This window comes from Filobasidium floriforme (assembly GCF_021052385.1).
Source record: "Filobasidium floriforme strain CBS 6241 chromosome Unknown HD553scaffold_25, whole genome shotgun sequence".
Classification (NCBI taxonomy): Eukaryota; Fungi; Basidiomycota; class Tremellomycetes; order Filobasidiales; family Filobasidiaceae; genus Filobasidium; species Filobasidium floriforme.
The window spans coordinates 67,658-89,251 of NW_025763646.1; the positions used below are offsets into that span (position 1 = coordinate 67,658).

General features: G+C 52.6%; 7 protein-coding genes across 7 annotated transcripts; 3 read left to right on the forward strand and 4 right to left on the reverse strand.

Annotated features, from left to right (window-relative positions):
- Window positions 1-577: 577 nt before the first annotated feature.
- Window positions 578-3,284, reverse strand: HD553DRAFT_352624 (mannosyltransferase putative-domain-containing protein). Its single transcript, XM_046183709.1, has 11 exons — window positions 2,546-3,284; window positions 2,450-2,472; window positions 2,193-2,382; window positions 1,978-2,130; window positions 1,869-1,905; window positions 1,734-1,792; window positions 1,574-1,670; window positions 1,449-1,514; window positions 1,255-1,379; window positions 1,059-1,179; window positions 578-990 (listed from the first exon to the last, which is right to left on the reverse strand). Exons 1-11 carry the CDS (start codon window positions 3,110-3,112, stop codon window positions 614-616), a joined length of 1,815 nt encoding a protein of 604 aa, XP_046033286.1. The 5' UTR covers window positions 3,113-3,284; the 3' UTR covers window positions 578-613.
- A 2,055-nt stretch (window positions 3,285-5,339) lies between these two features.
- On the reverse strand, window positions 5,340-7,721 carry HD553DRAFT_318577 (uncharacterized protein). Its single transcript, XM_046180895.1, has 4 exons — window positions 7,385-7,721; window positions 7,050-7,296; window positions 6,205-6,976; window positions 5,340-6,120 (listed from the first exon to the last, which is right to left on the reverse strand). Exons 1-4 carry the CDS (start codon window positions 7,602-7,604, stop codon window positions 5,767-5,769), a joined length of 1,593 nt encoding a protein of 530 aa, XP_046033287.1. The 5' UTR covers window positions 7,605-7,721; the 3' UTR covers window positions 5,340-5,766.
- On the reverse strand, window positions 7,722-10,626 carry HD553DRAFT_318580 (glucosidase II beta subunit-like-domain-containing protein). The gene is made up of 13 exons (XM_046180896.1): window positions 10,532-10,626; window positions 10,327-10,459; window positions 10,014-10,259; window positions 9,800-9,927; window positions 9,596-9,719; window positions 9,453-9,512; window positions 9,244-9,380; window positions 8,966-9,179; window positions 8,748-8,888; window positions 8,520-8,688; window positions 8,380-8,454; window positions 8,238-8,318; window positions 7,722-8,174 (listed from the first exon to the last, which is right to left on the reverse strand). Exons 2-13 carry the CDS (start codon window positions 10,454-10,456, stop codon window positions 7,964-7,966), a joined length of 1,716 nt encoding a protein of 571 aa, XP_046033288.1. The 5' UTR covers window positions 10,457-10,459; window positions 10,532-10,626; the 3' UTR covers window positions 7,722-7,963.
- A 235-nt stretch (window positions 10,627-10,861) lies between these two features.
- HD553DRAFT_326500 (6,7-dimethyl-8-ribityllumazine synthase) lies at window positions 10,862-11,655 on the forward strand (the record flags this gene model as incomplete). The annotated part of the gene is made up of 3 exons (XM_046181710.1): window positions 10,862-11,079; window positions 11,146-11,504; window positions 11,579-11,655. 3 exons carry the CDS (start codon window positions 10,862-10,864, stop codon window positions 11,653-11,655), a joined length of 654 nt encoding a protein of 217 aa, XP_046033289.1.
- Window positions 11,656-12,753: 1,098 nt separating this feature from the next.
- HD553DRAFT_133111 (uncharacterized protein) lies at window positions 12,754-13,691 on the forward strand. The gene has a single exon (XM_046176603.1). The coding sequence runs from the start codon at window positions 12,875-12,877 to the stop codon at window positions 13,541-13,543; it is 669 nt and encodes a 222-aa protein (XP_046033290.1). The 5' UTR covers window positions 12,754-12,874; the 3' UTR covers window positions 13,544-13,691.
- Window positions 13,692-15,595: 1,904 nt separating this feature from the next.
- HD553DRAFT_363129 (uncharacterized protein) lies at window positions 15,596-17,038 on the forward strand. The gene is made up of 4 exons (XM_046184020.1): window positions 15,596-15,884; window positions 15,954-16,082; window positions 16,153-16,278; window positions 16,411-17,038. Exons 1-4 carry the CDS (start codon window positions 15,602-15,604, stop codon window positions 16,737-16,739), a joined length of 867 nt encoding a protein of 288 aa, XP_046033291.1. The 5' UTR covers window positions 15,596-15,601; the 3' UTR covers window positions 16,740-17,038.
- HD553DRAFT_318588 (Nup85 nucleoporin-domain-containing protein) lies at window positions 16,737-20,048 on the reverse strand. Its single transcript, XM_046180897.1, has 10 exons — window positions 19,610-20,048; window positions 19,289-19,507; window positions 18,899-19,128; window positions 18,349-18,843; window positions 18,189-18,285; window positions 17,677-18,117; window positions 17,485-17,611; window positions 17,350-17,419; window positions 17,125-17,288; window positions 16,737-17,067 (listed from the first exon to the last, which is right to left on the reverse strand). The coding sequence occupies exons 1-10, from the start codon at window positions 19,925-19,927 to the stop codon at window positions 16,832-16,834; spliced, it is 2,397 nt and encodes a 798-aa protein (XP_046033292.1). The 5' UTR covers window positions 19,928-20,048; the 3' UTR covers window positions 16,737-16,831.
- Between the last annotated feature and the right edge of the window lie 1,546 nt (window positions 20,049-21,594).

Genomic DNA, 21,594 nt, shown 5'->3' on the forward strand with positions numbered 1-21,594 from the left:
GCCACCCAGATCTGAGCATTCCGAGTTCATCCTGATGTCATTGTACATCTTGGCCACATCGTAAGTAAATACTCGCTTGCCTGCATGAAAGGAAGTGCTATAGCGACGCGCGACTTCTCGACACCTGACAGGAAGCTGATCCAAATCTCTCTCGCGTAACCCTTAATCCGCAGACCCGCATGCTCGGGTGGTTTAGGCAGAACAAGGATGCGGTTAAGGTCGAGATGGTTGAGATCGCTGCCGCTGTTGGGTCGGCGAGCGCTGCTGTCGCTCCTAAACCCGGCGTGCTCAACTTCAACCAGGTCGCCACTGCGATGGATGTCTTGGACAACGCAGCAAAGCGATGGAGATGGCCCTGCGGTGTCTCATGTCAGTGCTGCGGGGCCTATCAGGCACATCATCTCGCCGGCTTTGACGATGGATGAGCCGTGATGAGTTGGAGCGGAACCTACGGTCCCTAGCGATGTTGAGGGCTGATAACCTTAGCGTTCGGCAGTAGTGACCTGCTCGTACGTGTTTCCGCATACCTTACCACGAGCTCTCTGAATACTTTCACAAACCGCAATATCCATATTATCGAAACCGAGAATCGAAATCAAAGTACGGCTCTAACCTATGCGATAGCAACAAACGTCGGAGCAATGTCCATTAAAGCTAGGTAAATTTCGTCCGTCTCTCCATTGGGCCCAAAGACCGTCGACAGCGGTTCAGTCAACACGCCCTGGTAATCCCTCATCGAGTTCGTGCTGTTCGGTAGTCCATCCGGCCCCTTGAGCGTGATGGCGAAGCAGTCTCCCGTAAACTCGTAGAGCGTCCGGGTTAGGGTAGGTTCCGAGATGCCATCCAAGCGGGGTTTCCGAACGTGTGACCACAGCTTGGCGGGATCGAGGTTCTTGCGGTGCTTTGACAGGATGGTATGCAAGAAAGCGGGTGGAGGGTGATACGATGGGTCATTTCGCTTGTTCTGAGGCGTGAGACCCCAGTGAAGCACTACGACAGAGCGATAAGATGGGTGAGAGGGGTTTCAAGTGGGAACGTACCATCAATCCCTCACTTACTGCTGTGTCCACAAAAGTAGCTAGGATCGGGCTCTCCACCTTGACGCTGGAATCCTCCTGTACTGGCGAATTGTCTGGGAGCTTGTTGGTAAGGTAGACCCAAAGCGTAAAAGCTCCACCGCTAGATGAGACATCGGGTTTCGAGTTTGGAATCAGACGCTTACACCCGAACGCAATCCATGCCGCCATCACTTACGAAAGTATCCTTGTCACCGTATCCCAGAAATCCGTAAAGATCGGGACTAGTCATCATGTGGTTCGCCAGGTGCAAGACTGCCAAATTTAGACCGTTGTTGCCTCGCTTGTCATAAACGACCTGACCTGTTTCGTAAAAGGTGCAGCCATACATGAGCAACTCAACCTTTCACTGATCTGCCTGAACTGACGTACCGGCTTCCGCGGGCCAGTGCTCATCCGAGCACGGTCTCCCCAAGATACGCCAGATTGCGTTGTCGGCTGCGAATGGTTCCTGTTCGAGCCTTGTGTCATCTGAGCGAAAGTATCTGAGCACTCACGGTGATCTTTGTTCAGGTCGGGCCAGAAGACGGATCGGTTCTCCTTGAACTCGACCGATTCGAAATGCTCAGCGGGATCGACGAGCGGGATGTTGTCCTACAAACCATAGATGGAGTTTAGTTGCAATCTGATTTTCTCGTACCAGCCGACATAACTCACGCTGTCCATGTAAACAAATTCGGTAAATTCGGACTGAATGAAGGCGGCATTCTTGATATCTATGAAGCGATAGGAGATTTAGCGATTGTTAGTTGAATGCTGTAGACAACTTCGCAGAAACGACTTCGCACTCACGCCAATTCTTCTCTCCGTTGAAAGTCTTGGCTCCCAGCTGAAGATGGACAAGCGATAAATATTCGCTGATCGACAACGACACAAGCCGCTTTCGGGGTTCGGGACATACCTTGACGACGCTGACATCGCCCCATGCGATCAGCTCGTTCCTGACAGCTTCGTCCTCCATCTCGTCGGGGAAATGATAGATCTCGATAGGTAGGGTGCATCCGAGCGTCTTTCGCAGCATCTTGAGCAGTATATGCAGACGAGGAATAGTGGACTGAATCGAGGAAAGAGTCTGTCAGTCAAAATATCGACATCGGGCAGGACTTGATTACTTACGCCTTCTCCTCCAGTGAGGATGATACCCCGCTTATAAGGACCCCCAAGTGCAGGTGTCCAAACCAGAGGCTCGCCGCTCTCCTCCACCTCTTTCAGGTGGGAGATCATCTTGTTCCGGTACTTTCGAATGTCATCCCGGCCGATCGATTTCCACTGCTCTTCCTTTCCTTCATGGAAGAAGTAAGTCATCCTGTGAGTTCCCAAGAAGTTGGCTTGAGTAACGGTATCTGCGAAAGCAGGTCCAGGTGTGAACCCACCTGGAGTATGTGTACATTGGGCACTGCGGAAAAACAGAGCGTGACATGGCGGTCAACTCGAGCGGCAGCGGTAGCAGGATCCTCGATACGACCTACCTGATACCGATTCGTCAACTCCAGCTCCCACTGCTCCAAGACTGGTCGAGTCATCAGATCCCTCAACCGCTCGTCCAACGATCTGATCTCCTGTTGAGCTAGTCGTGAAAGTCCTGGAAGGTTCGACATGTACTTAAGGCCGCTGCCTAGCACCTCGGGTTTGGTCGTATGCAGTACCGAGAGTATCAATAGCAGAGAGGTCGTGAGGACTGCGATGTTTCGGAAAAGCTTGGACTGCAAGATCATCGAGAACCGGCCGGACGGCGCATTGGAACTCGTCCGTGATGTCGGAAAGCTGAACTGATTGAACCGCCCTTGAGCTGTAGCCTCGGCTCCTCCTGTTCTGCGTCCCCATGCATTCAAAAGAGGGTCGCTATGGTGGTCGTGGGATGGTGTGCCAGAGTCCCGATCGCTCAGAGGAGCCATCAATCCGGCCATTTCGGGGTTCACACCTGATCCTCTTCGTTCGGGGTCGATCGCAGTCATGGTCGTCCAGTCTTTAGATTCCCTCGGAGATCCTGAACCTCGACGGGTCATGTTTGACATCTTGATGTTGGGTTCGACCATGATGATGATGTCAAGAGGTCCCTTGCCCGACGCTGATCCGTGTGCCAAGCCGAGTCGTTGGCAAGGTAGGCAGAAGCTCAGAAGAGAGGGGGTACAGGGTAGTCGATACGAGATTGATCTGAATATGCCTCCCTGCCTAGTTGCCCCCTTTCCCGTAACCTCGGCCTTCTCGATTAAAAACCTCCGAAACACAAAAAGAGGAGAGAGAGAGAGAGCTACGAGGACGCGAGGACGCTATGATGCTCTTTCCTATCTCGCAAGCTCAAAAGCCAACTACAAATCTGTCATCCGATACAGTCAATGATCTCTGTCATCTTGTCAACCATCCCTCCCATATCGAGGCTCAAAGGCCTTTCGTCATATCCGTCATACGGCCAGAAGACGCCGAGACAAACATTCTCTCAAGCGGGCGGGTTGCCTAGAAGACCGCTGCGGATGACCTTTTTGACTCGAAACTGATGGAGAAAACGAATAGCGTTTGCATTAGCTACCGCAATCGATGAACCAAGTCGAGACTGCCGGGAATGGCAGAAATGTTTGACTCACCTTCATCGTGTCCGCCCAGGCTGATTTGAGACGATCAGGCGATGAAGTTCAGCTCCTCCGCGCTAAAAGCCGGTTTTCGTGGCTGAAGAAGAGCATGCTCACCTTGACCGTAATCGCCTGGCTTAATTCCAAACATCACAGCAATGTCCCTCCTACTGTCCGCATTACTATCGTCGATGAGTTTCTCGATGTATGCAACAGTCAATCGAGGGTCCCTGGCACCGGTGAGAGGTGGGTCGAGGTTCTCCGGAGTGATGGCAGGAGCGGTCTGTCGGGCCTTGGAGCTCGAACCTTTGGAAGCGGTCGAGCGGTTCGTCTTGCCTTTCTTAGCTACGGATCCGACAGAGGGGACACGTTAGATCAACCTTCCCCTGTTACCTTGGATCAAGTCGAAAGCAAGGACGTACTGGGAGAATCAGTGACCGAGGCATCCGCATCTTCCTCCGCCTTTACCTTGCGCTTCTTGGCTGCGTCGAAAGCGCAACTAGCATACGAGGCCTCGCTTGTATCGTGGCAGCCCTGCTCACCAGGAGATTTCTTGACCTCGGGCTTGATATCTTGAGGCTCAGGAGTCGACATTGTGAGCGATGAGAGAGGAGCTTGATGCGTTCGTGTCGTGTATTGATGGGTGTAGAAGTCAGTACGAGGATGAAGGCGCTATGTACGAGTATTCCGCGCATCTATGTACAAACGTACAAACCAGGTTCCGAGCTTTTCAGCTCTGTCCTCTGGCCTCTGGCGGATTTGTGTTTTGTTCTTTGGCCTTGAGAAGCTTGTCGAATAGCCGGAGTGGCGATCTGCCGCGGTTCCCCAATCTGGCAGCTGGCAGAACTGAGCGAATGACAGAAGGAGGGATCGTCGCAACAAAAGAAACCGGTGTGAACCCAAAGGAACCCTCGAACCCTCAAGTTCATCCAATTATCCAATCGCTTCTTTGTCTGGTAGATATATAGATAAGCAGGTTTTCAAGTAGTCGACGACTGCTTGCATCCTTCCGTTCGATCTTCGTTATACTCTCTCAAAGCAATCTATCTAGTTCTACCTCGGACCACATTTCCCTACACGTTGACATCACGAATCGAAACCTGAAACCAGCCATGTCAGCTTCCGCCGAAGAGACACCTACCGATGTCAAACCACAAGTAGCGCAAGATCCTCCAGGTGATTCGACCTGCCTTCTCATCATATAATCATGCTCCGTCTCACTGACTTCGTCAATGGTGTGTTAGCTAGCCCTACCAAGTCCGAAGGGAAAGGATCGAGATCCCCCAAGAAATCCTCCTCCCCTCGCAAACCGCAAGCGAAACCGACAGCTAAGGAAACCATTGTCGGTCAACCGGGAAAGTACAAACCTTCCGACGTCGAGGTCGTGGTTGCTCTCTTCGAACGCGTCATCGCCAAAGGCGACAACGAAGATGCCGCTGCCATCGCCGAGCAGTTTGGGGTTGACAAGAGGTTGCTCAGGATGGTACGCATGTGGGGTGGATCATTTCTTTATGTTTCGGATTACGTCTCAAACGGGTGCTAACCGGCTCATATTACGAGCACGAACAGTCTTGGAACAACACTTTCCGCAAGAAGGGATTGAAGATCATCAGGGAAGGGTGGTCTTAGGACTTGGTGAAGGCCGGCTATCGACTTTCGAGTTAGAGGACGCCTAAGCGGTTCAGATCGCAAACGTTTTTTTCATACACTTGTTTGACAAAAGTAACCGATGTACATACAGATTGCGAGATGTTTGTGTATTGTACACGAGCGATGTGTGTGATCCCGATTGAGCCTTCACTTCTTGTCTTCCTTCTTTTTCGGCTCTTTCCATGCTTCGTCATACCCCAACGCACTGAAATCCCAGAAGTCCTCGTCCCCGCTCTGAGCCCGATCCTGAGCCCAACCAGTCTGTTCGAAGATGACGGACACTGCACGGGCAAAGATGTCTCCTCCGAGCTTGGAAATACCGGAAAGGGTCTCTTCTTTGGAATTGCCCTTGTAGCTCCCAAGCAGACCTCCTGGAGGTAGATGGCCGTAGAGGCGAGAGTAGAGCAGAAGCGATCTGACCGACTTGATGATGTGCGAATCTGAAAGGGCAGAACGTGATGAAATACGAGCGATCAACCTGCTATCCGTTTGCGACCATGCGACATACCATGTGCATGCAGTGCATTATCGACCACCCCAGTCCAGAAATTGCCATACGTGCTGTCCTCCAACTTGCCGATTGTCTCGGTCTCTTCATCCAACCCCTCGACGTCTTTTCCAGGTGCGTCATTGCTTTTGGCGACCTTTCGTGGAGACGGGAAAGCCGTATGCGCTAGGACAATCTCGGGGTCGATCCGTGGTCTACCTCGAGACAGGGCGGTAACGAGTACGACCGTAAGGTATGACTTGAGGATGACCAGTCGGTGAGGTGGGGTGAGATGGACGAGCACCGAGGACAAGAAGATCGACGATGTCAAGCAGTGCATCTGTACGAGAGGAAGAGGAAAGTGAATGCTCGTTCAGCGGACGAGCGTTCACCATTTTCCCGTCCCTCTCTCAGCCAGACTGACCAGGAAGAAGTCTACCCTGGTCTCTTTGCCCGCCCTTCCTGTACCGACAGCCAACAAGGTACACAAAATGTGCAGCTCTTCTACCCTCCTCGCCCACCCGTCCGCTTCGCCCGCCTTGACCAACTCGCCCTCGGTCAGACCCCACTTGTCGGCGATTTTCCGGATCTTTTCGCCTTGGTCTCCTTTCACGACGGCGGCTAGACGTTCGTTGATGGACATGTCCGGATCGTAAGCTGGAATCTCAATGTCTTTGGATTCACAAAGCTCGGCGTAGATCTCCAAAAGCGAGACGTGAGCGAGGTTACGGTATCCAGTGGTAACCGAGGTCGAAAATGTCAAGGGGGTCGTGTTCGAATGCAAGTTGCCCATCATTCCCGTCATGTTCGAAGCCGACACCTGAGTCCTCCTCGGATCGATGAAGGACGCATCGGTATCGATAGTCTGGGACGACCTCCTCCTTGCATGACTTTTGGCCGAAGGCACCGTCGGCCAGTTGTCAGGAAACGCACAGCCGAGCTCCTCGCCCGCATGGATGGCAGCTTGTGCGAACGCTTCGGCGAGGGTCACCTGGTCCCGGAATTCCAAGGCGAACCCGAGGTGAATCCACGGATGGAACGCTCCCGAGAATAGGCGGGTGAACATGCGGGGTCCTTTCTTGTTCTGTTTACCGCCCGAATTGGCAGCCGAGGAGAAGAAATACTTTTCCAACGTCTCCATCCCACCGATACGCTCGATCTCTTTATGGAAGAAAAGAAGGTAGGCTGGATAGTGACTGGTCGAAAGGAGGAAAAGCCGAGGTTTAGCGAAGCGTCTCGTAGCAAGGCGAGATATACAGAGATGCTCACTCTTTGACGCCCAAAAGCTTTGTGTCATGCCAATTATCTTGATTGATGATAAGCTCTTTCGCATCGCTCCCAACGGCAGACTCCTTGGTCTCCTTGCCCTTTTGGTCAGACTCGTCGCCCTCCATGTTCGGAGCGGGCAAAGGAGCCATGGCCTTGACATTGGCCTCGAAAGTGGCCTGTAAATGCTTGGGCGACGCTCCGAGGGAGTATGAGGTCAGGATGTGATGAGGCAAGTGATTGTGAGCAACTGCAAAGAATTGAGATGACATGTACCGTTGTCAGCGGGGCTGTTTTCAAGCAACATCCTCGTCTTAACTACCCAGGCAATGACTTACAAGAAGGTCGACCGAATATATTGAACCTCCGATCGTTCTCCTCCATAAGCCTACGGACCATCATGGTGGACTCGAAAGTGACCCCTGGAAATTGCAAGACTTGAGAAGGCCGAACGGTAGACACGGCGAAACCTGGACGGTCCGTCAAGGGGTACTCCTTGTCGAGGTAGGCTTGGTACTCGTCTCCGAATCGGAGAACGGCTTGGGTGGTCTGTGGCATGGTGCAGTAAACTTTGACGTTGGGGGTCGAGCAGGTAGTAGTAGTACCATGATAGAGTCGAGGTAGTAAGATGATGGTCCTGTGTAGGTGTAGGTGTGGGTGTGGGTGTGTCTTATATATACCCGCTCGTCAAGTGATAGTGATCAGGTCAGCTGAGCAGCTGATCAGGTGCAACTCTCTCTCTCTCTCTCTCGGCCACGGTGGGATGATGACGAATCACGGATGCTAGCGAGGATTACATGCAGGGGCCGACTAGCGCGCCGCGCTTCTCTATGATCTATGATCGTCCCATGCTCAACGCCCTGTGCCAAGTATCGCTCGACAGTCTGTATCATTGCATTGTATAGTCAGACAGACCGTTATAAATCCTGGTGAGCGGCATGGTGTCTAGACGCCTGCTTGCTCGCCCCATGAGCATCTTCCGGCGAGATTGGCCAGCATAGAGCCGGACTGGTCGCCTTGAAGTAGTACTCGCACTTTTCAGGTTCCGAAACATGCAGTAGCTCGTTGCTAGTACCGCAGGACAGATCGACCTTGACGCTCCGCTCGGGTCCATTCCAACATTTCAAACTGTTCGCACGTCGAATCAGTCCCGAGTGTCCCGATCGACGATCGTGTAAAAGTCTGACATACCCCTTGTTGTATAATTGCTTTGAGTAGTATTGCTCGGTCCCCGACGGCGCGGTGGGTCCGGCGTTCCAGTTGGCAAAGGTGCTGGCGAAGCGGTTCTAGTTGATCAGCTACGGCCCCATCAAGCGCCGCAGTCAAAGCTCACCCCAAATTATGTTTGGCGCCGTCCTTATTGCTCTTTTGGCTCGCTTGACCGAAGAAGCACAGCGAGTAGGTGTAGCTATCCGGTGCGAGAAGTCAGTGTCGCGCTCATACGAGGCAGAAACCGCTCTTGCTGGCACTCACTCTCCTTGCTCCTTCTCGATACATGTGTTCTCCAGCTTTTTCCATTCGCCTTCCGGACCAAAGTCAACTCCGAGCTTTTCGATCGATCGCTTTGCGCCATCGAGGTCGCGCTCGAGATTGGTCATCTGAGAAGTCAATTCGCTGAAGCTCGTTCGGGCTGCAGCCGTATCTGAGCGCGGAAAAGAATTTAGGTCGATCCGGTTTTTTTTCGCATCTCCCTCTACTCACGGGCAGCCTCGATCCCACTGGAGGTGGACGCCGTGTTTCCACCCACCAAACCGAACTTGACGAGGTAGGTGATGAGGATGTCTCGGACACTCTCGTAAGATTCGTAGAGGGAATCTGGGACGTATTGATCCAAGCGATAAACTAATAGACAGACTCAGAGAGAAGTTCAGTGGCGTTTTGAGGGATCATGAACAAGAATAAACCGAGAATAGACCTACGCAGACTATCCTCATCTTCGCTCTCCGAGTCGCCAAGGGGCTCTCCAGACATGACCAGATTGACCAGATCAACACCTTCGAGCTCATCGAGTTTCTCTTCGTCGAACTCCATCTTGGTGGGTTCTGTTGCCGGAGCTTGTTCGTCCGAGTTCTGAGCTGGCTGAGCAACGTACTTTTCCGTGAAGCCCACGACTGCCGCTTTGACGGCCATGTCCTGCGTAGGGAAGAGACCAGTAGAATCAGTTTCCGCTCGACCAAGCTATATTGCTGTGGCGTACCTGGTAGTTGGGGTTGTACCCTTCATAGAGCGCTTGAAGCATACTTTTCAATTCCTCTCTCTCTTGTTGCACTTCTCCAAGCTGCTGCCTTAACGAAGACAACGCTTTTCGATGCTCCAAGAACGAGAGGTACAAGGCTGAAGTTCGAAGGGGAGGAAGCGGTCGAATTAGTTTGGGGATTTCTGATGTCGAACGTAGTCAATGCTTACGAGAATTCTGTCGTCTTTCAATTTCCGCTCTGTCTGAACTTTCCAGTCGCTCCAGTCGGACTGGGAATAATCGAAAGACGTGGAAAAGCTTCAGCTGGAGATTCCTTCTTTTGAGACCAGTCTGCGATCATGATGATATTGACCTCGAGCGCCTTCCACTTGGTCCTTCTTCGCTTCGACCTGCTTAGACAACTCAGCTACCCGGGTCTCAAGCCTGACTCGTTCGTTCTTGGCATAGGAGATGTAGGTAGATCGGATTTTGGCTCCCTGCGTGACAGAATCCAAGGATTAGGCGTTCAGCTTGAACCCAGTATCACGGCTCGAAAGCATGAAAGACGATAGCGCACCGTCTTTCTGATCTTGTTCTCTGCATCACGGGTTTCCCTGTATTTTCTGCCCGTCTCCTCACAGGTGTTGGGGCACCTGATGCTAGATGTGGAAGAATTCTCGTCCGAGCCATCGCAACATTCCGGGTCTGGGATGAATTGTAAGGGTTAAGCGGTCAGGACGAGCACGTCATTAGCATCACGAGGAAGGGTGAAAGCGCAAGCTTCAACTTACCACAAATACCGTCTCCCACTCTGGAACTCCAGATCCAAGCGGAGATGTGACCTTCGTTCTTGCACCAGAACTTTCGTCCTTTTATGTAGCTGCACGCAGATGTGCCGGGCTCGTCCGATCCATCGGGACAGTCGCAAAAGTCGTCGTTGACCGCTCGGAATGGTATCAGAGTCTTGTTCTCGTCTAGACATTGGAACATGGACTCGGAATGCCCTGATCCGGTTGCGGGTTGGTATAGCTGAGAGACTATCACAGAAGAGCACGATTTCAGTCTGACATGATTCGGCGGACTGTCTTGCACAAAACAACTCACGAGACGGATCGATGCCCAGTACCTCAGACCCGGTTTTCATCTCTGTAGACGTCCTTTCTCTGACCGACTCCGCACCTGCTGCGACGGTGCAACCCAGCGTCACAGCTGCTGACAGTATATAATGTCGCATCTTCTAGAGTAGCAAGCCAGCGCGGTTTGTCAGTACATCTACGCCCCGCGATGCCGCAGCATCAATACGACTTGCCAGATTTTACTAGAAAGAAGGGTCTTGGCGGTACTCCAGACTCCTAGTGAGATTTGGAACAGTACGAGCAGTTGCAAGGGATTATTGGCGTATGGCGTATGGTATGGTGATACGATGTGATGGATCAACTCGAACAGTCTGAGGCTAGAGTACCTGTCAAAGGGGCGCGCTTCGGGCTCGGATCCACGTCATGGATCATCAAGGAGACCCGAGCAGCAAATCGGACATGTATATCATGTATCTACCACAACTGCAGTCCTCCCATCCCATCCACTCAAACAGATCTCTATACCACGACCTAGACTATCTCCTCTTCCTAATCTACTCGAAATGGCCGACGCTACCATCAAGGGACTACCTCCCCCACCGAAATCATATGACGGCTCGAGTCACCGAGTCCTCATCGTTCACGCCAGATGGAACGCTACCATTATCGACGCTCTCGTCAGCGGTGCTGTCAACAAGCTGAAGGAGCAGGGTGTCAAAGAGGAAAACATCGTTATCAAGAGTGTGCCAGGAAGTTATGAGCTGCCGTTTGCGACCAAGCAGTGAGCATCAAGTACGGACGGGACGGGCCCGCTAGTTGAGCTCATCAATCTACTTTGTCCGCTTAGATTGATCTCTGGAGCACAAGTTCAGTCGTCCAATTCGGCACCTTCTCTGCTGAATGCATCGACTACGAACCTCGTGAACCTCCTCAGTAATGAGGCCGTCTCCGGAGGTGCTTCCATCACGCCTACACCTGCTTCGGGCGCATCTACCGGTCCTTTCACCTCTGCGATCGCTATCGGATGCTTGATCAAGGGCTCCACAATGCACTTTGAGTACATCTGTGATGCTGTCACGCATGGTCTGATGAAGGTCCAGCTGGAGACTGGAACCCCGGTCATTTTCGGCGTTCTCACCGCATTGACCGACGACCAGGCTTTGGATAGGGCGGGTGTCGGGCGAGGCCCAAACGGAAAGGGACACAGTTAGTAGTGCCGCGCAATGCAGAGTGTATCTCGAGTTCGCTTACTGACTACCCTGTTGCTTGTTCGTTGCTAGACCACGGAGAAGATTGGGGTCTCGCGGCTGTCGAGCTTGGAGCCCAGACTATCGAATGGTCGAAAGGCAACATCTAACTCCAGCGTCTGGCCATGCATACTGCCAATGATTGTAACGCATACAAGATACGATACTGGCACTATCCGATGAAATGAAGTCATACTGCTTGCTGCTTCACAATCCGATCCGAGGCAGTCCGGCTCTCACATCCAGCTCGTTTTGTCATGCATCTATCGGGAAGACCACATGGAAGCGATCTGCCTCAGCTTGAAAACCACCAGCTAGGTAGATAGTTGGCATGCAATCATGACATCGTGAGCTGTTAGAGAAAATTGTGCTGATAGAGCTGATGTGTTTGGCCATAAACCAGGAACGATGACGACCCTCGAAAATTGAAAATCGCTACATAGGACAAGATTCCTATTGAACGGCAAATGAAGATGTGCCTCTCGGCGCGTCACAGTGACCCCATCGTGACTAAAATGATATATCATAAGTGGCGGTGAGTCTGGCCTGGCTAAGCATGTTCGCTCGACCTCAGCCAACCAGATCGGGCATCCTTTCTATGGCAGCCGTCGGATCTCAGCAGCTCGCCCTACAGGGAACGCATTATCGGAGGCTGGTGAAGACAAAATCCAAATCTGCGACAGGAGGAGGAACATAGTCGTCTCTCGGGTCCAGAAGTGACATAGATCGAAGTCTTCGCTCGGTTTATATATTGCGCAAGCTGGCAGCAGTAGCCCTGGAAAATCTGAAGGATCCACGCAGGCCACCTGCTTACAACTACTAGAAGCTGCTCTTACGACGAAGAGCTGTCGCCTTTCGAGGTCCCCACGAAGGTCTGTCCGCTTCGAAGTCTTGATTATCCAGCGGTCGGTTCAAATTCCCCGTTCGGTATGAACGATCTTAACTGACGACTAGTATTTGCTCTTGATACTTTCAGACTCCGCCGCTCTCGTGTCTTGTACATCGAGTGACCTTTCTTGTCGCACGCCAAGGGATGACTTTATAAAGGGACGTCACTAGACACGAATACGGATCCGACTCATCATCAAGGTGACTACGGACCGCGCCTCGCCCGGAAGACTCACTTGCCATTCGAGCTGCTGGAACCCGCAATTACGGTCGACCGATAACAGGTATGAGCCAAACAAGGCGTTCATATCCTTCTGCATCGCTTCGAGGCGGGTTTCGATGGCCGACTACCAAACTGAACCTGGCGTCAGATCGACCGAAGCTTCTGGGTCTTCGTGATTCTTCAGCAGCACGCTTCGGATCCTGTGCACAACAGTTTCGATGGCCCAAGGGGATGTGCCATGGTGGCCGGGATCGTCCGGCACGCATTCTTATCAAGGGGTATACCGGACTTCGAGCGGGACTCACAAATCAGCAAGTTTGTCGGTTGCTATGGCATTCATCTCGAACGTCTACCGCCATCAAGTCAGGCCGAAAAGCGAGAAGATCCGCCAGACGAGGCGATGGAAGGAAGGAAGTCGAAACAGTCTGGCCGAAGTGATGAGATGTAAAGAGCAGCAGATATCATATCGCATGGAATCGAACTCTGCTACAATAACGTCGTGGCGTATACGGGGAAGGAATAAGGAAGCGAACATCGGAAGAAAGGAGGGAGGGAAACGCAAATCCGGAAAAGGAAGGGGAGTAGAGATTATCAAAGAGGGTGAAGCGAGACGACCGATCATAATACCGTCCGGTTTGCTTTGCACACTAGATCACGCAGATAGATCTTTGGAGCAAGTCCCGAGAGCCTTCGCTAGTTTTAGTTGCCCGGTATATGTGGAACGGTATGGTACTGCTCTCGGGTTCCGTTTGGTAGTTTTAATCATACTCGAAATCGTCTGGCTTCACCCCTTCAAGAGTCTCGCCGAGGTTGGGGGATTGGGTCTCGGTGTCCCGTGCTCGGTGCGTCACCTCGGTACAACTGAGGACCCCTCCCCCGAGGGATGAACTGAGGCGGGCCTGCCACGGTTCCCGCCGCATACGTTGCCCTCTTTCGTATCATACCGCGCAACCCTCCTTGCTCCTATGACTCCTCGCTAGACGTATATGATTGCCCTTGACCGATAATGTGTTTGGCATAAATGCCCCCTCGACGAGACAGACGTAGTGCGTTTTGAAGGCGAATCGTCCGAAACGTGTACCCGAATGTCATAGCGAGGAGCCATCTTCTTTTGCTCGTTGATGCCCCATGACCCAATGTTTTTTAGTCGAGAAGAGTGGACTTCACCGAAACGGTTGAACGATCCCCAATCTCGACGCTACGAAAGACTCCCGGCAGTAAGGGTCCCGCCAAACCCGGGTTTCTGTGCCATCACGGCTCAGACCCGAGCCGTATAAGGGTATACTCAACAAGGAGGAAAGGTAATTCGGAAGACCACGACGGGAGGAACGGACGTCCTAATTTAAAGCCCTCGACCCGAACTTGTATAGCCGCTTGCGACCGAACCGTTCTTATTATCCCGAACCACTACGCCCGAGCGAGTCATGTCCTAGCTAGGGAGGATAACCTCTCGACCATGACCCTTACTAGTGGCTTCTCGCGTCGAGTAAAAGACTTTCCGATATGCCGCCAGACAGGGATCGTCGGCCTCTTGGTCTATTGAGGCAAGCCTCGAATAGACCGCTCTAGGCGAGCTAGGGTGCGACCTGGCTTCACGAATGAAGCGTATTTTTTCTGCGTCTAGCCGGCGAACCGAACTATGCCTCGATTTCCTTCTCCGTACACACATAGATGTTGGAGTGGGGATTGTAAAACTTGGGCAGTACATACATGCATGTCTCGATGTGTCCTGCTGTTGTCGTAAGGTGGTGTGAAGGGAGAGAAAGAATGGGAGTCGAGAGATGAATTAGCGAAGAATTCTGGGCTAGGCATTATGAATGACCAGCTGACGGGAGATGCGGCGTGGCAGTGGCCTGTGGCAGGGGAAAGAGTCGCTGCTGGCTGCTGGTTGGCTGCGCTTAGCATTTTGCCAGCACAACAACATTCCCACAGCTCAGCGGGGAAGATGCCGGAGAGATGCCGGAATCGATCGGTCGATTCCCTGCGCTTTTGCTTGGTTCATCGATCGATCGAGCTTCAGCCATGCACGTGACTGTTTTGATCTTGGCAAGTGCAGCTGACTTCTCGGGGATGTGGGGTTCGTCGTGACCGACATCCAGCATCTGGAAGGGTAGTGGCAAAGGTTCAGCTCAAAGGGCAATGAGGGCGACCGCATGTTTCCTCTCATTCGAGAGATGTGAACGAAATTGTGATCGCGGTCGTGCCAGTATTTTGATGTTGATGACCCCCGAAATCGTCCAGGGTCAAACGTGTTCCGTCGAAACGGCCTGATCGGAACAAGACTTGACCGCTTTGTTTACCCTCTCTTTCTGCCGGCTATTGTTTGATGATCAGCGATCTTCCATGGAACGCCACGCGCTTGATCCGCCAGGGCGCGCACAGACGCGCGACCCTTCCCCTCCCTCTCCTGCCTCGACTTAGCCAAAGGAGGGTTGAAACGCGGATCCGACAGATCGCTTGGCCCCTGTTGTCGTCGCGGATCCGACAGATCGCTTGGCCTCTGTTGTTGTCGCTGTCGCTGTGCTGGCTCATGATCTCGGCCAAACAACTATGTCCGGCCGCTGTCAGATGAACGTAAGCAGACCCGAGACTCCCCGCGCCGGCCTGAGTCTAGTCTGGATTCGAGAGGCGAGAAGCTAGAAGCACATATCATCATCGACGATATCATCTATCGACTTGTCCGACATCGCTCTGTCATCTCTCCTTCACCATATCCGGACACCCTTAATCACAAGATCGCAAACATAGAGATACCCCTCATAATCCCTGTACACCTCCGCTCGCGACATCAACACTCCTTCCCTTCTTTTCTCATACCGGACCGGTCAGACACTTCTATCGCTCTATACATCCCTCCTTTCTCGGTCCGAATCGGTGAGCAAGTTCTCCTTGTCGTCGTGTATCGGATCTCAACCTGACCTTATCCTGACTCCGGACCAGACACGATGGGTAAAACCGGCAATACCATCGACGTTGTGGCATCCTCGACGATCAAGAAGAAGAAGACCTCCGGGTCGGCGGTTCCGAACATGAAGGCCCCCGTCAGGCCGGCCGAACCTAAGGCTCTCTTGATCAAGAAGGTAGCCGAACCTAAGGCTCTCTTGATCAAGAAGGTAGCCGAACCCAAGGCTCTTCGACCCTGGATCTTCGCAGCCTCTGGAGGATACAACGACGAAGAGGCTTACATGCTCTACTTGGCCTTGAAGAAAGATTCCCCTTGTACTACAGGTACGTCCGCGCCCGACGAACGCTCGCCTAGCAGTCGGTAACAAACTGTTACGTCTTCTCTCTGTGCAGTCGATGACTACCTCAAATCAGTCGACTTGAAACTGAATGGACAGCCTCTGGCTCGTAACTTGAGCTGCTGGTATGAAGTTGGGTGGGGCACCTGCCAGTGGCATGTCCTGAGAAGGGGCTTTGAATTAGGTGAGCTGCTGGTCTGAAGTTGGGTGGGGCACCTGCTAGTGGCAAGTCCTGAGAAGACGCTTTGAATTAGGAACCACCACCAGCATCCAGCCCCATGCGACGAAGCTCGTCAGCTTCAAGGCATCTGATCAATATCAGAGCGATTCGAAGATCCTGAAACAGTATATCATGTGGTACTCGGAACATTCGACTGCAGGTGGGTTCAGCCATCTTGTTCGCATATTCCCGTGTCCGCCCCTCGTCCGCCTTTCATCGTGTCCGCCTCTTATTCGCGTTTCATCGTGTTCGCATGCTGACGAATCGAACTATTGCTTGTGTTATACCCTAGTCAAAGAAGAGCTGCGGGCGATCGCTGTAGCGCATGCTCATGCTACCGGAAACTTCGCCGGCGGAGTCACCGGTGCTGATGCCAAGCAGACCGTCTTCCGAGAGACCGTGAAGGCTATCGATGCCTTCAATGGTGGAAGGACGCGTGCCATCGAGATGTCCATGCGCTGCTTGAGGACGGAATCCTCGGCTTCGTATGCGGTTACGCGATCGGACTTCGAGTCGATTAAGGTCTGGGCTTCGGAACAACAAGCGGATCTCATCGCTCGTAAGGGCGTTCAAGTTGCTGGAGGAGCCGGGTCTCAGGAGTTTTTTAACACTCTCCTCTAATGATTTACGCGATTCCATATTGGTCTCAGATCTACACTCGTTTTAATACGTTCATTACAGTGTACACACTCGTTTGGAAGAGTCGTTTCAGATTATAGATACATGTCGACGCGATTTCGGGCCGCGGCCAATCGTACGGCGTCCAATGCCTCGAGTGCAATTCGACTTGAAATGTCGGTGTTTCCGTTCCCTACGATCCCCTTGCGGTATTGAAGATTGGAAAGGCTCCTCAAGTAGGTGGATGGCGAAAGAGTCGCACCTTGCGACACGATTTCCAGATTGCGGAGTAGCTCGCAGGTATCGTTTTCGTCGAACAACAATTCTGGATCTGACCGTACTCGCCGTTAATCATTGAAAGCTGCTTACACACCTCGAGAGAACTCACCTTCGAGCAGCTCAGTAGTGTCTAGCAGCAGGACAGCACTGAACCCCTCCGGAACTAGACCTTCTCCGAAACAAGCGAGTACGATCTTGGCAGCATCAGGTTTGCGGTCTTCCGCCAAGGCTTCAAGGAACTCTTTGAACCTTGCGAGGAAAAGTAATACGTGACTGCGATACAAAAAGCATCAGCACACTACTTTATCGTGTGCCCTGCTGCGCCTCGACTTACTGTCCGCCATCGTCGGTTGTAAAGATCGAGGATGGTATCGTTTCTACGGCCTGTAGGTAGGCCTCAGTTCCTGCAACGCGAATGCCCACATCGTCAGGATCTCAGTGACACCAAAACCGTCTTCACCGAATGTACCTTTTGAACAGTACACGTCCAGCACTGCCTCCCCGATCGCCGCTAACAGACGCGTGTCCATGGAGTGTATGCAGTAGACCACCGCCTGGCCGTATCTCTGTTGCCGCAGTAACTGAAGGGCAGCCAGCTATACCATTCACCAGCCAAATCAATTTGCGAGACCTTGTCACTGCTCACGCACGCGAGACTTACTCTACAGATTTCACGTCGTTCGTCTTCCAGACCGTGGTCCGACGCAACCTTTAACAGCGCATTCACCGTTTCGAGATCATCGTTTGATTCGGCTGTTCCTCCAGGAGGAACAATAATCGAAGTAACCTCCATCACCGCATCCTCGTTGTCGTCCGCCTGGGTAAAGTTCGGCGAATTCCCAATGTTAAGCGAGATTCGTTTCAAGATCTCTCGGATCCGGCCAACTCCTTGCGCTCCACATCCGCTGAGGTAATCGCATGCGACCTCCCAGTAGCCTTCGTGGCCGAGCAGCAGCATGTCGGTGTACTGAAAAACGAAATAGTCCCGCAAAGGAAGCTCGTACGTTTCGTCGTCGTCATCATCGACCAGGTTGAGCTTCTCGAGGAGATCGGTGAGGTGGGTCGCTAGCCACAAAGACATCTTGTTGCACTGCACCAGAGCCTATATCGAAAATCGGTCAGGCAGAATATCGATCAGGCCGGGTCTGACAATTTGCAGCAAGCGCTACTTACATCTGTAATCTCATTGTTGCACAATGCGAGCATGGTCGTTTCTTGAAGGTTGGTCGGCTCTACCGGTAGCGCTTCTGTGATAGCTCCCAAGGCTGGTCTATGAACGAAGAATCTCCGATGAGAACAGAGAAGGGGGTACAAAGACCCGTTACGAACTTACCTCATTCCTCCTTCAATCCAGCCTTCATCGGTATATCGGTCTCTACGCAGACTGACGTCCACCCATACTCCCCAGATCCCCAAAGCCAAAGTCCAATCACCGCCTCCTTCCGCTTCCACTGTCTCGAGTATAGCTTCTTGGTCGCCCCACATCAGGCTAGCAAACCTCATGAGGACCTGTTCCCAACGTTCGCTCTCTTCCTCCAGGACGGCCCGATCGATACCGTCAATGTCGTTTTCAAGCTCGAGCCATCCGCCTTGATCTTCTCGACCGTGGCAAAAGATGGAAATTTCGGCTCTAAGTCTTTCCCGCCAGGAGGCATGTGCCGAGAGGAAGGAAGCTGATGTTGGGTGTTTGTCGACATCCCGTGAACGAGGAACTTTGGCGAGCGACGATGAGAGAATGTTGGCAAATGAAGCGATCTGGGGTTCCGGATGAGAGTCGGACAAGGATTGCAGGAGTCGCTGAGCTACTTCTGGACCTCGTAAGATTGAACTGAACGGAGATCATCAGCCTGCCGGACCGTCACCACGACGTAGTCGTGACTCACAGGCAGACGGTGTTTTCCCAATCGTCCTCTTCCCACTCTTTGACCCTGCTAGCCAGCCGGTTGGCCGAGTCGCAGATGGATCCCCAGCCATCACCATCGCCATACGAATTTAACCAGTCGAGTAGCTCTTCCCCGGCGAGCGAGTCGCCAAGCCCGTCTTGAGGGAAGAACAACAAAGTTGCCAGCGACAGGATGCAGAGAATCGATAGGTGATGAGCGCGAATAGATGCCTATCAACCAGCAAAGATCAAGACTCAGCATACGAGCTCAATTCGAGTTCAAGCGGTTAGCAGGATCTTTCGGAGAACCCTGATCTCCGATAGTTGAGCACATATATCCCGCCATAGGACATGGCGGCGACAGTAGTATATTTAACAGAGCATAACTCACATCGAGCTGGGTATCCCTGACAACCTCTTCCACCGCCTCCATATAGTTCTCCGCCAACTCTCGCATATAGCCCACGCGTTTGACCTCCAGCTCCTGCTCGTATGTGGGCAACGATGATGACCCATCGGTCTGAGGTAGGTTTCCGGACATGAGCGGAGCAACGTGAACCTGGTGGATGGCTTGGGCCGAGTTGAAGATGGTGAATGCGTCTTTGTAGAACTGGCGTACGAGTAGAAAACAGCAACACGTGATGCAACGATATGGGAACAAGAAACGGTAAGCTGCTGATCAACGATGCCTCGCAGTGGAAATGATACTGACAGCATGCAGAGATTCGTCGGCACTTCCCCAAGCTCCCATATAGATCGCTTTGTCAGGCTCATAGACATCTGTGATCCTTGTGACCGGCTCCTCTTGAAGAATCCCGTTCTCGTCTTCCCAAGCCTTTGCTGTCACGTCGACCTTCGGCGCAACCCATGCCGCGAAAGAGTTGCTCGATGGAGAAAGAGCAGCGAGAAACGTGCGGCCGGAAGAAGACCATGTGGCTTGTCCTCCCGGAGGGATGGGTGCAGGGAGCAAGCGTATGACTGGGATGTTGTCCTGGAGAAGATCGCTTGTGATGTCGAGCGCGGAGGTCATCTTTGTCCGTATGCAGTATCTTTACGGTCGAATCGCGAGCTGATGTTTCGTTAATTTCTAAAAGGATCGAACGTCGGAACTTGATAACCTAGAGGGTCCAAAGTCGAGTGCCAGCCATTGGTCGCACTGCTAGCTCAGCACGTCGGCACTCAAGTTTATGATCATGGATTGCGAAACAGGTCATAATAAGCGTCTCGCGATGGCCATGTCCGACGGCGAGTCACGTGATGCGCTGACTCTGCGAGAGTTACAATTACGAATCACAAACCTGATGAAGGTGCGTTATTGAGGCGTGAGGCATGAGCCATGAGGCAGGGCATCTGAAACTCGAAAATGCAGCTTTCACGGATCGTTGAAACCATGTTAAAATTGAAACGCTAATCGATACAACTTTCAGATTCATAGAGGGATATCGGGGGGGTTGTCATCATACCGTCTCTGCACATCGTCCCTTGAGTACAACTCCTAGGTGGAGGAGAGGTACGGGACGTGCCAGTGCTTCGCGAGATTTTAGTTTGAGTTGGTCTGCAAGACTTCCTCTTTCGGTTGTAATCATACTGACGTGCCCCCAACTTCGCGCTCTCGAAAGAACGCAAAGCTGGAATAAGTTCTGAAGTCCCCGAAACCGACAGTTGACGCTTTTATCCACGGTTACTGAGAAAGTACCCCCGATCAAGTTAATGGCGGTGGTTCCGACTGTTCGCTGTGTTAGGGCAGAAGGTCGTCGCCGATCGCCCATGACCCATCATGATCGATCGGAATGTTTCGATTTCCCCATTGGCTTGTTGTGCGTGGTGTGCCCAAGGCTCGTCCCCGACCGTGTGGGTCTGATCCTCCGAGCTCGGACCACGTACCCGGAGTACTATCGCTCTCGTCTCGTAGAACTATCGTCCTCGTCTGGCGATTGCAAATTCCGTCCGTCCTCCAAACAGACTCCAGACGGCAGTGCTGGGAGACCTGAGGGGAGAAACAATATCAACGATGCAGACCAACCATGCCTGTGCGCAGTACTAGTAACCCGTCCAGCTTCGCCGCGGGTACACTGCGTCCGAGCACTGGTTTCATCCATATCCACCGATACATCCGAAAGCCGGACTGCGCACTTGAGATCTCTATGGCTGCCATACAGCAGGCCATGAGACCCCGCTCCTCTTGTCCAAGCGACGACTAAGAGAAGAAGCAAGGAGGTTCGGACCAGTGGGTGTTGATCCTTCGATAGGCCCAGAGCGCAAGCTCGAAATCGACAGTCATCGCGCCCGACAGTTCCAACGGCTTCCTCGTCAAGCGAAGTTTCAGAGGCCACCGTGTACTTTGAAGTTACCGCAGAAGGTCGTCGAACAAGGCGTCTAGAGCAAGGCCCTTCTTGTCTAAACGCTTCGAGCCATTATGAGCGATCTTGTCACGCGCGGCGTTCCTTCCCGGGGAATCTCCACTCAATACGTGAATACCCAAGCGTCGCAATTGCAACTCGGTATAGGTTACTGAATCCCGTCCGAACCGACTACCGCAAGTCATTCGAGATTCAGACCGCGCATCCGGAGTATCACCTGAGCACCGAAGGCTCTTATGTGTACCCTCTCCGATCCCCTCTTGTCTGTGCAAATGGCGCGACCCGATATGATAGACTGGGAGGGGAAACAAGATCATCTTTTCGAAGCGTAATGACC